Genomic DNA, 16,390 nt, shown 5'->3' with positions numbered 1-16,390 from the left:
ATTAAGCAGGCCCATCGACCCCTCACCCTGACAAGCCCTATCCCCCCTACACCTGGAACCCCCTATGAGCCCCCCACACCCAGATCCCCACCCCACTGAGCCCCAACCAGCTGCACCTGGACCCCCAACCCATCAAGCCCCACTCCTCCAACACCCAGACCCCCACACCGAGCCCCATACACCCAGATCCCCATCTCCCCACACACACATCCCGCTGAGCCCCAACCACCTTCACCTGGATCCCCTGCAGAGTCCCATTGCCCCTGCACCCAGAACCCCCAATGAGCCCTGTGCATCTAGATCTCCCACTAAGCTGCCCACACCCAGACTGCCCCACACAGAACCCTCTCTCCCCATACCTGGATCCCCCACACTAAGCCCCTCCACACTTGGATCCTGCTGGGCTGAACCTGCCCACCTACACGTGGTGCACCTGCCAAAGCGGGGCAGGGCCCCAGGTTGTTTCTGGAGCAGGCCCAGCCCTTGCACTGTGTCAGGGTCAGATGCAGCCTCACTGCCGAGTCCCTGTACTGGGGAGGTGGGGGCTTCAGGGTGATCTCCCACCTCATTTCATCCTGTGGCCTGTACTCCCCACTGCCATGCTGGAGCCACATTTATTTATTGCCAAATAAAATTTGCAGAATTTTAAAATATTGTGCATGTAATTTTTATTTTTTGGCTCAGAATTCCCTCTGGAGTAATTCTAGGCTGCTGAACAGCCCACAGAAAGCCATGGGGAGTCAGCTGTAAGACCTCCATGTCAAGTAGAAGCCAGGTGGTACCTTCTGTGTTCTTGAGAGGGCCAAATGCTATGCTGTGCCTATGTCAGGAAGAGAAGTGATGACACTGCTAGAGAGACAACATTGTCAAAGTAAGTAGATGCCAGACAAAAGGAAAAGGAGAAATCACAATCTCTCCTAGAATAGGGGATATGAAGTGCTGCAAAAAAGACAAGTAAGTACAGACTTATCAAGCTCAAGCAGCTGTTCTACTATGCTTGCAACATATCCAGGTGCTGTACAAACAATTAAATCTGCTTTAGAGGAAGCCTATTACCCAGTCTAGCAGCTAGAACTAGTATTGCTTAGATCAGCAACTGGAAGAAAAGATGTTATAGTCAGCCCTGGTGTGAACGTACTTTAGTTCTTGGTATGCCCAAGTCCTTTTTCCCAGACCTGGGGAAGAATGGAGGGGCCTAACGAAGTTCAGTGAGTCACCTTCTCATTTTCCAGAAAACTCTTCAACTATAAAATAGGGGTTGTTGTCTTCCCTGTGGCCCCAGCAGGTCTCCCATTCTTTTCACCTCCAACATCACAAGATGATTATGGTTACTTCCTCCAAAAGGCCATTATTAAAAATAGTTGTGTGTACAAATATATAGAATATTGTTATTCTTAATCTATTCACAAAGCAAACATGCCTTAGTCAGTCTTACTACCTGTTACATTTTTTTGAGAGCACGCAGCAGAGATCCCTGGAGCTTTTTCGTCTGAGAACCCTTTAAGAACGATATCTTTAGAAAACTGGTGTTGTAGTTGATGCTCTGTGACAATATGTATTTTAATTGCATACCACTCAGCTGCCTTCCTCTGCAAAGAAATTATGGTTATGTAACTTCTTATTCTTTTCCTGTTTTAGTAGTTTGTTGCAAGTAAGAAAAGAAGTGAAGATTATTTTCAGTGTTCCAGTTACCTCAGCAGGAATAGCGAGGAGCTAGCTCTGGTAGAATCAATAGAATAGAAATTTAGATTTATGGGAGTTCCCACAAAGCCCAAGCACAGACCCAAGATTATTAATTTATTTAAATAATTTGTGGTGAGCAATAATTGGTGTTTCTTATTGATTCTCCACAAATATGTAAATAAGATTGCATCCTAGATGACGGATGTGTTAATTAACATATCTTGATATCCTTTTTGCTATATAAAAAGATTTTTTTAAAGCTACCCTTGTAGACTTCTTAAAGCACCTCATGGCAAGAACTGTACCCTTCATAAATTTAGCATAGAGCTCGCAGACTTTAGAATGCTATCAACTTTGAACCAAACAATCCAAAATGAACCACTTGATCAGTCCAGAAATATTCAAAGGGGCTGGTTCTCAAACGAAAGGTGAACAGCATAAAATTAAAGTTAATAAACTGAACCGCTTTTATACCCTAAGATAGTATGTTTCAGACATTTATCTCTGAAACACCTTCCCTGACTAATAGGGAGTTTTCTAAAAAAAAAAAAAAAAATCTCCCTTGAAATATGTAAAAAGTTTCCAGAGGAAGTTAGAAATGAGATCAAAATAGGGCTTATAATGGAAATCTAGTAGCAAGTTTAATATGGAGTCACACGCAAACAATTCAACTTGTAGCCAATTTACTTTTCCCAGGAGAAGACAATGGATTTTACCACTAAGATAAAGACTGGCACATAAAAATGGAAATATACTATAAATATAAACCTCTTGCCACAGTAGGTTTCCACTTGTTGAGCAGTGCTCCTTATTTAATAAGAACCATTGGTGTAAACCAAAGCAGCATTATCTCTCTGTGAAAAGAAATCTCAAAGGTATGCGCCTTCCTCCTCACTCAAACTAGTATTTGGCCCTGAAAGATTGGCAATTCCAAATGTAAGATGTCAGCATTGCAGGCCGATAAGAATATGCATTTAAGAATACCCTAGCAGTTGAATTATACAGTCATTGGGTGTTGTATTATGAACTTTTAAGGTCTTGTACGCTGCACAGCTACATAAACTTGCCTCCCTCCCCCCAACAGCTGTATCTTCTCTTAACCTTGTTTGTAATCTCTATGAGGTGGAAACTATCTCTCTGTATATGTTTGGACAGCACAGTGGGGCAACGTTCTTCATTCTCAAATTTCTAAACACAATGCAAACAACAAATGATCTTGAACATGGTCACAGTGTCCATCACTATTCTTGTCCAGAAGAACAGTTTATGTAGTCCCTGTGCAAAAGGCATTCCTATTAGTCACCTTAGATACAGCAAGGAAAATACAAAAATGCTGCCACATCTTCACCAACTGGTTCAGAACAGCCAATTCCAGAAAGATCAGCTTGAGAATCCAGCCTACATTATCTACTATTCAAACTATATTGTGACTATAATATCCCACTATTAGTAGTAGAAGTAGTACTAGCAGCTACAATCCCATGTTGTCACACAGGTGAGGCAGCTGGGCCAACTGATCCACCATCTGTGAAGTCCCCCTCCTATAATCAATGACACTGCTATGTGCAAATTAGGAGTAGAGTAAGGGTGGTGATTGTTTGAGTTACCTCTGACATCACAGTGGTCCAAGACTCAAAGTCAAAATGGCTGAGAACTTAAAAACAGGACAGTAACAGACCATGCATCTCGGTGATGATCAACTCTGGTGATATTCGGGACAAAAAGAGCTCTCAACCACGCTCATAGCTGTTTCCCTCACTTCACACTTATTCAACAGATATTGTAGGCTTCAGTGTGACATAATGTGTGACAATCCTGGAAGCTTATTGTACAGATTACTGTACTGTATAGGAGAGCTACTGGATCAGGACCCCAAAATGCCTCCCTTATTTAACTCCTGATATAGTGCTGGGAGTCCTAAAAAAATCTGTACTCACATCTACGCCTAAAAAGAAACTATCCTGTAAGACATATATAGTTATACATGGTTTCATATTATATTATGATAGCAACCCCAGGTAAATTTTAGGTATATGGTTTGGTAGACAAGAATAATGGTGAAATTTAAGTTTATTTGTGGAACCTTAATTGTGAATTTCCACATCATCAAAATGACCCAAAATTGGAACAGAAAGGGTGTAGGTCATAGATTTCGAGACATCTCCCTGATCTCCAATTTCCTACATCGATTGTAAATCTGACACATACACCTACAGTACAAGTTCTAGACAAATAGAGCATAAGAGTAACCATAAAATATCCAAAAGAGCCTTTAATGTTTTCAAATGACTGTCATTACTAAGACTTTCAGATAGCCACTGTTCAGTGCCTACCACAAAAATCTAGTAAACATGACTAGACTGGGTAACACAGTCCTTAAAAGAAACACAACACAGACCAAATTGTAAGTGCCAAAGTATGAATAAACTAGTTCATTAATGAGTTATTTGGCTTTTTCACGTCCCTTCCAGTTGTCTTATCTATAACTTCCAGGCACATTTCTTCCCTCCTATCAGTTATATATATATATATTTTTTAAACAGTGGTGAAACTGTTACAAAATCTACTCTAACATGTAAACAAAGGAAACATACAACTTACTGTGGTGCTACACGCCTCCAATAGCGGTCAATTCCATTTTTAAAGTACAGCACAGCTAACCACCTTACATTTACATCCAGAGTATGATTTGTAAAGATATTCTGTAAAGAAAAAAAGTTAAAACGTTATTTACTTCTTGGTCTGGTCCACAAGTCTCCCAAAGTTAAGACTTTCCCTTTCTTCCAATCATCATAATGAGTGATACATTTTTCCCCATGTCATCTTTAATGTACATACACAGCAAATTAGACCTGTGTTTCTAAGATCTCATCCAGAAGAACCTTCAATACAGTAAATTGATTTAACTCCATTTAGTTACATCATGGGAAAATAATAGGCTAAGGCTAGCTGGATTTGAATTTTTCTTATTCCTTGGAGTCTAGATAAGTCAAACCTGAAGATTAGACCTCTAAGTGATGCCTCTGGGGATGCAACAACCTTCCCAGATTATCTTATCTTGCCATCCAATACTCAGAGCATGGTGAGGGAGGCAGTATAAGAACATAGATAGATCAACTGATTTAAACAACAAAAAATGGGCATTTTTGATTCATCACCGTCTAAGTATTTTTGCTTTGACTAGAGGAATTAAACAAATGAATCGAGAAAAGTAATATGTACTGTTGGCATGAAGAACATGGAGGCATTTGTATAAGTGTGTGTGTGTGTGTGTGTGTGTGTGTGTGTGTGTGTGTGTGTGTGTGTGTGTGTGTGTGTGTGTGTGTGTGTGTGTGTGTGTGTTTTATATATATCTGTATCTAGCTATCTGCAGGTTTGGTGGTTATTGTATTGCTGGCTAACAACTGACCGTGGGTTAAATCCTGCAGGAACACAAAACAATAGTTGTAGACAGAATTCAATTGCCTGCCGTTCAGTTGCACAATACCTAGTCTCCTTGTCCAACCAATCCCAGCCCTCGCCCACCCAAGCACCTCATCTGATCCCAGTCTCTCCCCAACACCACTGTAACGTTGCACCCCATAATGCTTTATAGAAATATGCTTATAAGTATAAATATGATATAACTGGAATATGTTTTATGCTAGATATGCCATGTAACATATCTTTGCAAAGGATATGTTCTTCTGCATGTATTCATCCTATTTGTATGCATGTATCATTTTTATATCTGAAGTTATGAGCATTGGCTCTATGCTTGTATTTAAAGTATTTGCTGTAGAAAGCACCTAACGCAGATTTAGTCAACATAGTGTGAAGGGGTTATTCAAGTAAATGGAAGTACTTGGCTAACATTAGATCTTGATAGATGCCAATCCACATCTGAGCTTTTCTGGAAATGTTCGTGTTAACATGTGGGCAATGGCTCAGCCTGTAGAGAACTAAGTCATGCATGGACATGTGACTTGCCCATGTCACTCCAAAACTCCATCTTGTAGCTGTGATTCTACATGGGGGGAGAGAGGGGTTTCCACCCACAAGAGAGAGACTATATAAGCCCCTGGAAATCCCTCCATTTTGTCTTCAGCTGGCTCAGAAGATAGCCTCTCCACCCCAAAGAGATGCCTGAAAGAAACTGGGAAAAAGGACAGTAACTACAGGGGTGTGAGTGATTGCTCAACCCAGACTAGGAGGAAGTCTAGTCTGTAAAAGAAGCTTATTGGAACATCTCTGAGGGTGAGATTTACCTGTATTTAATTTCTTACTGTATTAGGCTTACACGTGCGTGTTTTATTTTATTTTGCTTGGTAATTCACTTTGTTCTGTCTGTCATTACTTGGAACCACTTAAATCCTACTTTTACATATAATAAAATCACTTTTTACTTATTAAATTAACCCAGAGCAAGCAATTAATTCCTGGGGGAACAAACAGCTGTGCATATCTATCAGCGTTATAGAGGGAGAACAATTTATGAGTTTACCCTGTATAAGTTTTATACAGAGTAAAACGGATTTATTTGGGGTTTGGATCCCATTGGGAACTGGGTATCTGGGTGTTGGAGACAGGAGCACTTCTTAAGCTGTTTTCAGTTAAGCCAGCAGCTTTTGGGGGACATGATTCAGACCTGGGTTTGTGTTTGTAGCAGGCGAGCATGTCTGGAACAACCAGGCAAGGTATTGAAGTCCCAAGTTGCCAGGGAAAACGGGCTCAGAGGTTGTCCCAGCACATCAGATGGCAGTCCCAAGGGGGTTTCTGTGACCCAACCCGTCACAAGCACTTACTGGCTCCCAGTCTCTGCATCCCAGTTTCCCTCCTCAGCTTCCAGACCCAGTCTCTCCCAACCCCAACTCCCAGTCTCTCCCTCACTACTCCCCTGCCAGTCTACAGTCCCAGTCTCCCTGCCAGACTCCTCCTTTCAATTTACTCTCCCACACCCACCCTCTTGCAAGTCCAGTTCTTGTCCTCTCTGAAAATCAGTTTCCTCCTGTATATGCTGCATGGGCCAAGCAAGCAGGTGGTCACTGAAAACTCAGAGGAAACCAGAGCAGACCAGAATTGCAATTGCAAGAAGAGTTCTGCTCAGCCTGGATCATGCCCAGCCTTGTCAGAATCTTTGGGAATTTAGCAGCTAAAATCTAAGAAGTCTCTAATGAGTATGTACTAAGTGCGATATTTAAAAGGTTTAAAACGTGAACAAACTTGGACAGATTTTCACAGGGAAATTAAAAGCCATATCCCTGAAAAAGCCCACCTCCCTTTCCAAATTTCAAAACCTTACCCCAAGCATGGGGGCACTAGGACTTTTCAAATTTATTTCTGGTGCCCTCAATCACGAGCAGAGCAATATATCTTTTCCTTAGCTTCATTCTCAGAAATGGCTGCAATATTTTAGCTGAAGTTTTCCAGAAAAATGCATCCAGAAACAGAACCCAGCATAGAAGACTTTACCATTTGGGCCAAAATTTAACAAAGTTATAATCAAATGAAAACAGAGTATTATAATGGAAAGTGTCGGTCAACCTTAACAAGTGATAATAGCCCCACCTATAATACATGTTCCTTTTATTTTTAATCTATACATAATTGGAACCTCTAACTTTGATTCAGATAGATGGCCTTCCTCCCCTAATAAGGCAGAAAGAGCCATTGCCTACTATACAGTAACAGCGGTTCTCCAAGAAGTTGTTTGTGTGGATTTCCACTCTCCTACATGAGGCTCATATATACCTAGAGACTGGATTCTTTTAAAGAGCAGTGTACACTGAGGCCCTCTGTCCACAGTGTGCCCTGTGCCTCCTCATGCTCCCTGTGAGGAGAGAAAGGACCCTTCCCTCAGTTCTCCCATAATTTGGAGTCTATAGTAGCCAAGACTCTGAAAGCAGGACAGAGGGTGGACATACTGGACAATATTTTTCATGCCATATTAAAAGAGGGCAATAAGGAGCTCATTCAAATTGGAAGGGTTCACAAACGCCTTGTCTTCAGCCCCCAGCAGGCTCCAGATAAAGAGATGTAACTGTCTGTCTACACTATTATCAAGACAAGGATAAAATACCGAGGGAGAGATCTGAACGATTGACGATTGTTAATCAGCTGATACAAATTTTCGAAGAGCCCTTACAAAGTGAAGAGTGACCAGGTGACCACAATTCTTAGACAGAACTATATAAGATACAAATGAGGGTTCCCATTTAGACAGTCATTTAAATGGAAGGACAGATCCAAAACAAAGTAAACAGGTACTTATAGACATGGGAATAGGTGAATCAGCTCAAGAACAATCTGAATGGGATCAAAGGCATTGGTCCTAGAAGTCAAAAAGAAATCACTGGGAATCAGTCAGATCAAAGAGTCTGGGCAGCTCAAAGATGCATCATCAAGACAAAAGGACAGACATGAGAGCAGAAGAAATAGTCCAGATGCAGAAGAACAAGATTAGTATATGGTCTAATCATAGAATGTAGGGCTGGGGGGACCCCAAAAAGTCATCAGTACCAGCCCCCAGCACTGAGGCAGGACCAAGTAAACCTACACCATCCCTGACAAGTGTTTGTCCCACCTGTTCTTAAAAATCACCAATGATGGGAATTCCACAGCTTCCCTTGGAAGCCTATTCCAGAGCTTAACTACACTTTTCCTGGTATCTAACCTAAATCTCCCTTGCTGCAGCTTAAGCCCCTTACTTCTTGTCATACCTTAGGTGGAAAACAATTGATCACCGTCCTCTTTGTAACAGCCCTTAACATATTTGAAGACATATCAGGTCCCCACTGAGTCTTTTTTCCCCTCAAGATTAAACATGCTCAGTTTTTTAAATCTTTTCTCACAGGTCAGGTTTTCTAAACCTTTTATCATTTTTGTTGCTCTCCTTTGGACTCTCTCCAATTTTTTGGCATCTTTCCTAAAGTGTGGTGCCCAGAATTAGACAGTACTCCAGCTGAGGCCTCACCAATGCCAAACACAGCAGAACAATTACCTCCTGTGTTTTATGTATAACAGTCTTGTTAATACACTCCAGAATATTAGCCTTTATCACAACTGCATCACATTATTGACTCATATTCAGTTTGTGATCTACTATAACCCCCACATCCTTTTCAGCAGTACTACCAACTCACCAGTTATTCCCCATTTTGTACATGTACATTTGATTTCTCCTGTCCTAAGTGCAGTACTCTGCACTTACCTTTATTGAATTGCATCTTGTTGTTTTCAGACCAATTCTCCAATACAATAAATAATGAATATTATATCCATGTGGTTATGACAAAGGGATATAGCAAAATGGAAGCTGGGCTATACAGCACCCAGGATATTTTACTCTATATGGACACAGTATACTGAATGGATATAACATAGTTAATTTAATGTTGTGATTTATATTCTAAACAAGGTTAATAACAAAGTAGCAGAGACCCAGAACTCTCCTACTGAAATAAATTTGACTTTAGAGTTAAACACAAACATCCCAAAATTTATATTAATTGGAGAAGGTTCATGGTGGAAATTTTTAAGAATAAGAGAATTCAAATATGATGTAATCATCTCATAATACCCAATGTTATTCATATATGTCCCCCCGCAGGTATTTTTTACGCCACAGAAAATAGATTCCGCTGGCGAGGGGCTACAATTACACCTTTTACCCACCAGGGGCTGCTGTGGCACCAGAACAGAAGGCAGCTGGCTCTCGCGCTGGAGCAGCCAGCCACACAGAGGCAGGGAGCAGAGGCTGCATTCCTCACAGTGCCCTACCGCGGGGCCAGGTGAGGCGGCATGGGATATGGGGGGGACGTACAGAATGGGACACATGGGGCTGCTGGGGATAGGGGGGTAACAGACTGAGGTTCAGAAGAGCTAGTGGGGGGACAGACTGGGGTGGGGGAACAGGAGTTAATGGGGTGACAGCATTGAGCCAGGAGCTGAATGGTATTGGGAGTGCAGGGACACTTTGGGGGAGGGGGGGTGCAGGGTGACATAGGGACAGGGGGAGGAGAGAGGCTGAGTGGGGTTCCAGGAGCACATGGGGATGGGGGAAAGGAGAGTAAAGAGACACATGGGGACGGGGTGGCTGAGTGGGCGTGCAGGGACCCATGAAGACGGGGTGCAGGAACACATGGGGACGGGACTGCAGGGGTGGCTGAGTGGGGGTGCAGGGACACATGGGGATGGGGGCAAAGGGGTGCAGGCTCACATGGAGACAAGAGCAGATATTTTCGACTGAATGGGAGTGGCTAGGGGGTCAGACAGGGTCTGCATGGGGAAGGCTCCCCAACTCCCTAACAATCTCCCCCGCCGCCCCACAAAAAAAGAAAATCTGTTCCATACTTCTCCCACCCATACCCAACAACCCTCCAGGTTCACTCCCAAGCTCCTTCCCAGCAATTACTTCCCTCTCCCTCAGCTCCTCCATTAACCCAAAGTGCCCCAAGCCTTTGCACTACTTCTGAAGTGTGCAGGAAATATGTTTCTGTATTGTAATTCAAATGAATTATTACTCAAAGTTTTGTATTAATATACTAGTAAGGAATCTATTTGTCAAAAAGCATTTCCTGAATCTTTTTTGTTGTCTGTGTTGTTACAGACATATTTGTTGACAGATAATTTGAAATAAATTACCAAAATAATTGAAACTGGTGTGATATTGTGTTAATAAGGTATGCAGAATTTTAAAATATTGTGTGCAGAATTTTTAATTTTTTAGCACAGAATTCCCTCAGGAGTAGACTCTATACATAAGACATTCAGGAGGAGGAGTCTGAAGCTACACTTCCAGGCCTCAGAATTCATTCTCATCATGAAGAGGGAAGTGCAAAGGACAATACTAGGCAGCAGACGTGGGAAAGTGTAGCAATGGAGGCAACCCAATACAGGAAAAATATGTGTTTAAGATACCTTTTTTCCACAGCTATATGTGATTTTCCAAATCGTTTTAACACCACAAAAACTTCCATTAAAATACTCCTGGGGGAATGTTGCGCTACTGCGTGTGTGCATAATTACTGAGACCCGCATATTTTTATTTTTTTGTGCAGAAAAAAGCTTCTGCCGAATTGTTGCTGCAGTTCCACATTTTTCCCAACAGATGGCGCTGTGGTGTAAGAACTGCAGCAGCTCCCAGCAGGAAATAACTTCTGCAGTTCCTCCTTTTATCCACCTGACAGTGCAGTGGCACAGAACAAAGCAGCAGATCCCCACCAGCAAGGAAAGAGAAAGAGCCTGCCTTCTTCGCCAAAGGCCAGGTCAGGAGACGGGCTATGGGGAGATAGCAGCTCATAAGGGCTAATGGAAGAGGACAGACTGGGGCTGAATGGAAATGGAGGCACAAGGCTGCAGGGGGTAGGGAGATGCGGGGACACATGGTGATGGGGGAGGGGTGCAGAGCTACACAGGGAGAGGGGATGGCTGGGTGAGGGCACAGAGACACATGAGAACGGGGGGGGGGGGGGGGGGAGAGACACATAGGGCCAGGGGAGTGGTTGGGTGGGGGTACAGAGACACATGGAGACGGGGGAGGAGGTACAGGGACACAGGGACAGGGGAGTGACTGGCTGGGGGCACAGAGACACATGGGGAGGGGGTACAGAGCCACATGGGGGAGGGGTGCAGGGCCAAATGGGGATGGGGGGAGTGGGTGTCTGAGTGGGGGTGGAGGGACACATGCGGCCAGGGCGTGCAAGGACACATGGGGGTGCAGGAACACACAGGGACAGGGAAGATGTGCCTGACTGAATGGGAGAGGCTCAGGGTCAGCCAGGCTCTGAATGGGGGAAGCTCCCTAACAACCCCTCCGTGCCCCCCCAAAAAACCTGTTCCATATTTTTCCCACCCATACCCAACAACCCTCCAAGTTCACACCCAAGCTCCTTCCGAGCAATTTACTTCCCTCTTCCTCAGCTCCTCCATTACCGATGACTCCTCCAATCCTTTGCACTGCTTCTGAGGGGTGCAGGAAATACGGTTCTGTGTTGTAGCTTATATGAATTATTACTCAGAGTTCTGTATTAATATGCCTAGTAAGGAATCTATTTGTGAAAATATATTTCCTGAATCTCTTTTGTTGTCTGTATTGTTACAGACATACTTGCTGACATGTATTTTGAAATAAATAACCCAAAATAATTGAAACTGGTGTGATTATATTGTGTTATTTTGACAAATAAAATATGCAGAATTTTTAATGTTTTGGTGCAGAAGTAATTAAAAGATTAACTTTAAAGACAGTATCTTGGAGAAGGTAATTGTTGGTACAAGAGAGCTGTTGGGGAATTAAACAATGTCAACTTTATGCCAGGAGACAAAAGAGATACATGGGCATCTTTAAGAAGCTTCTGATTTTGCAATGCACAAAAATACATCAGATCCCTAATCAAAGAAGTGCAATGTACTCTGGCTGCATTATCGTCAAATGAAACAGTTCTTTTATCATTGCTGATCTTTTTCATCAAACGAAAAATATTCTGTTGAAAATGTGCTTTATCATCAATGGGTCCAATGTGTTGTGCAAAGAGATAAACCCCCCCTTAAGTTTATAAGTTTTAGAAACAATAGAAAACATTCAATGAAAAAAAATTGTAAAAAGGAGATCACCATAGTTTAAAATTACTGCTATTGAAACATTTTAATTAAATATTCTTGTCTTATAGAATAAAAACAGGGCTAGCTCAACTTCTATTTTTCCATACACAGGGGATGAAAAACTATAGAAATGGACCAATTTCTATCACAAGGGTGTGAGGAATGGGGAATTGTTGAGTGTAAGTATCACCTTCCTCACCCTCAATTCCAACCAGATTTCCACAAGTTTAAGGCTCTGCAGTTTCAGGGAGTGTGGCCAGACAAGAGAGGCAGAGCGAGAAGACTGTTATTCAGCACTTATTATCTCACTTATTCCCCTTCAAATCTGCAGAGATTTCCTCAGGTAACATAGTGCTGACCCTCTCTAAGACCTTCCACAAATTGATCCCCTTATAACGGTGGGGAGGGGAAGTTTGGGACTGCTGTCATAATGGTTCCTGAAGAACCTTACTGCTATTTTGGGAGAGGGGAAAGTGGAAACATTAGGAGTAATGCAGAGTCTTCTGGGCCTCCAAGCAAACATTCCAGCCCTCCTCAAATATAGTAAGATCTGTGGGAAAGCCCTGCGGATATCATGACAGCACCTGGTTTGAAGGGCCATGCTCAACCAGCACTCCACAAGAGGCAAACCACACACACGGTATGGGATGATTCCAAGGAAATTGCAAGATGAAATTTACTTTCCCCATCCTCCTCCTTTCCATACAGATGTTATGATTTGGCCCACAGTCACATTTTACTATAATAGTCTGACATATGGCAATTGATTTGCCTCCTGTTTTTAATAAGAGTATTTTTATGCAGACATTTAAATACTACATCAACTCTTCTGAAAAAAACCAAACATGTGGAAGTTTAGAGTATTACATTCCCCTCTCTTTGTGATTAAGATATGACTCACTAAAGCAAAAGACAAGTACCTAGTCACTGAAGACCTAACTACATTAAAAACTTGACTTGTCACAGATCGCATGTTACTAGCAACAAGTACTCCTGAACCAGTGTTGAAAATAGTTTATTTGCTACCACTGATAGGAGAAAACCATTCTCAGACTATTACAGAAGCAAGATTAAGACTTACAGTATATACTTGTTCATAAGCCAAATTTTTTTAGTAAAAAAGGGAAGGACCAGAGAAGAGGGTCAGCTTATGAACGGTTATAGAGAGGGAGAGGTGGGACACAGCCCCTCTCCACAACAAAGGGAGCAAGGAGAGGCAGCACAGCCAGCAGAGCCAGAAGGGAAGAGGCAGGGCCTCTCTGCTTCTGGCCATGCTGCTCTCCCCACAACCTCCGAAGCAGCTGCAGCTCCGGGACCTGCCCGCCGGAGCACACTGTGGCCAGGCCGCCCAGCCCCGCCCGCCGGAGCATGCTGCGGCCAGGCCAGAGACATCCTCCCCTGGCCCTCCCCAGATAATGTGGGAAGGGATGGGATGGGGAGAGTGTGGGGGCCCCGGGCTAGGGATGGGGAAATGTGGGAGGTGGTCACAGGGGCTACTCCCCTGACTCCCAGCTTCTCCCCCCCCAAAAAAAATTTCCCCACCAGTTGCTGTCCCAGCCCATCAGGGTAAGCAGCTGGTGCAGGACACTTTGTTTACTTAGGTTTACCTCCATACCTGCGGACGCTCGAGGTAAACAAATCATCTCGGCCCGCCAGCAGCTTATCTTGATGGCCTGAGAGCCAAAGTTTGCTGACCCCTTAATTACAGGGTCGGCTTATGAATGGGTCATAAAAATTTTCCATTTTTACTATCCATCATGGCGGGGGAGGGGGGTTGGCTTATTAACTAACCAGCTTATGATCGAGTATACATGGTACTTCCTCCAAGTATAAATAAGTGTCCTGCCCACCTCTTCAAAACTTATCCATATATAGTGGAACATGTAATGAATAGCACTTTTCACTCCAGCTTACCAACAAGACTGAATAAAAACCCGGCTGTATCTCCCACTGCTTCAACTGTTCCTCAGCTGGTTTCAGCACAGCACTATCTTGACTGGTGGCTTGGGTCAAGACCTGCAGAACAACAGTGCTGGCACTATTGAGATCCATGAAAATCTGATAAGGATATTTAAAAAGGAAAAAACATTAATGTACAGATTAATGAAAGATGCTGAACACTACACTCCCAATCCAGCAAAGCACCTAAGCATACATTTGGTTTTAATCAACTTATAGGATCAAGCCCTTACAAAAAAAAATGTACATAGTGTTCTATGGCACGCAACACAATAGTATTTAAACACTTGAATATATAAATGAATTTATCCTCGTGCCACCTATGCAAAGCAGAGTACTGCTCCCCATTTTACATATGGGAAGCCAAGTCACAGGGTAATTAAGTGACTTGTTTAAGGAAATCTGGGGCACCATGACAGAACCCGAATTTACTGAGTCCCAATTTAGCGCCTTATCCACAGAACTATTTTCTCTCTCTAATGCCAATTTTTCCACATTAGTAGCATGCAGCCCATCCTCTCCTAAAATGCTAAGAGAAAACTGGATGTGAGCAATTGTTAAGATACCAGAAAGAATATAAGTTTAGCAGCTTTTAACTTTCAGTGGTGCCTACTGACAAAAGAAAAATATAAACATTCATACTGTGATAAGTTAAGGATATAGTTTATCCTTTTTTCCCTGGAATGGTACAAGTATTAGGAGTAATGCTGTTTATTGCTTTCGTCTGGTAGCAGAGGATACAACTTTGGACATACATTAGCCAAAGTTCTTCCAGTGTCTTCACTTGTATGACAGCCCTTCTGAGCGCATATAGGCTTCATAAGTTTCAGCAGGAGAACAAGCCCATAATCTATGATTGCAAGTTTTCTCCATATCCAGAGCCTTACAAAAACAGTCAGGGTTTCTTGGAGGCGTTTTTTATTAGTTAACTTTCTACAAAGCGCAACAGGATCACAGCAATACTGTAAGTAGCTTTAACTTTCACAACAAGCAGGGCACCGCCTGGGAGGATATGAAAGTGTCAGATGAGTGAAAATTAAATATTAGCTCTTTTGCCTATTCTGAATAAAATGTTGCTTTGTTAAAAGTAACTGATCCATTTCCAATAGTTAATTTACACAATCTCATCTATTTAAGCCCATATCTATTTAAATTGAGAGGCTAGATTGTAGAGCTTCAAAACTAGAGACAAAAAGATATAGAACTTTCTAGGCATATTTGCACTCATTAGGCATCCATGTTAATGCACATAAACCTAATTCATCTGAACAGGGAATGCTAATTACTTACTTTGCCACAAAATATAAATTTGTTCTCATATTTCTTTCCCTTTTAAATGTGAATTTATAATGACCTTGCTGTCCGATTAAAAGAAGCAAATGTTACATTAACTACTTGTGGGGGAATTCTGCAGCAAAAAATTAAAAATTCTGTGCACGATATAAAATTCTGCATATTTTGTCAAAATAACGCAATATAATCACTCTGGTTTCAATTATTTCAGGAATTTATTTAAACTACAGAACAATTGATGGAGAATGGGAGTAGGGAGCATTGGAGGAAATCCCCAAACACCCGTGCCTAACAGTAATGCAACTAGGTTTGACCCTTTATTTCTAGTTATTAGTCAACAAATATATCCAGCCATATGCTCAGTGTTACATCATAGACAACTGAAGAGCAAGCGAGGGCTGGGGAATCAAACTCACAATTTAAATTGGCTACTGACCATCTCCAGAAAGGTCAGTAGCAAACAGTTTCTGGAGCACATTCTGATAGGAATTTTTTTCAGTCCAAAAATTTAGACCAGTTCTAATCACTAAAGCACCATAAGCATTTATAAGACCATACTGTCCTTACACCACTCAGGCAATGTAAAGGAGCCTTAAAACTTTTACACCTGTTTTATACTCCTGGGGGAATTCACAGAGAATGGGAACAATTCACTAAGCAGGCAGGCTGCTCCATTTTGCTCTGTCTTAGGGGACATTGCCTGTCCACACCTACCTCCTCAGAAACATCCCAAAGCCTGCCCCTCCATACCCACACCAAGCATGCTGCAATAGCGAGCGAAAGGGACAGAGGGGGGGTCTCTCTTTCACACACAGGACTGCAAAGCACTCCTCCCTCCCAGGTAGTTATTTACGTCTCTACTGGCTGCTCCGAG

The 16,390-nt window shown here is 42.4% G+C and overlaps 1 protein-coding gene across 4 annotated transcripts in view; it reads right to left on the bottom strand.

Moving 5' to 3' along the window:
- IPO11 (importin 11) overlaps positions 1-16,390 on the bottom strand; it is a 311,009-nt gene that overhangs the window by 286,953 nt on the left and 7,666 nt on the right. For all 4 annotated transcript variants that reach the window (XM_077816907.1, XM_077816909.1, XM_077816906.1 and 1 more), the window contains exons 3-4: positions 14,179-14,322; positions 4,285-4,385 (exon numbers count right to left, since the gene is read on the bottom strand). In XM_077816907.1, coding sequence (XP_077673033.1) covers positions 4,285-4,385; positions 14,179-14,316 — 239 coding nt within the window. In that variant the 5' untranslated portion in view covers positions 14,317-14,322. The remainder of the gene's footprint in view (positions 1-4,284; positions 4,386-14,178; positions 14,323-16,390) is intronic.

This window comes from Eretmochelys imbricata, chromosome 5 (genome assembly GCF_965152235.1).
Source record: "Eretmochelys imbricata isolate rEreImb1 chromosome 5, rEreImb1.hap1, whole genome shotgun sequence".
Taxonomy (NCBI): Eukaryota; Metazoa; Chordata; order Testudines; family Cheloniidae; genus Eretmochelys; species Eretmochelys imbricata.
Note: the sequence above shows the minus strand (reverse complement) of the source record. Positions and strands in the feature narration are given on the sequence as shown.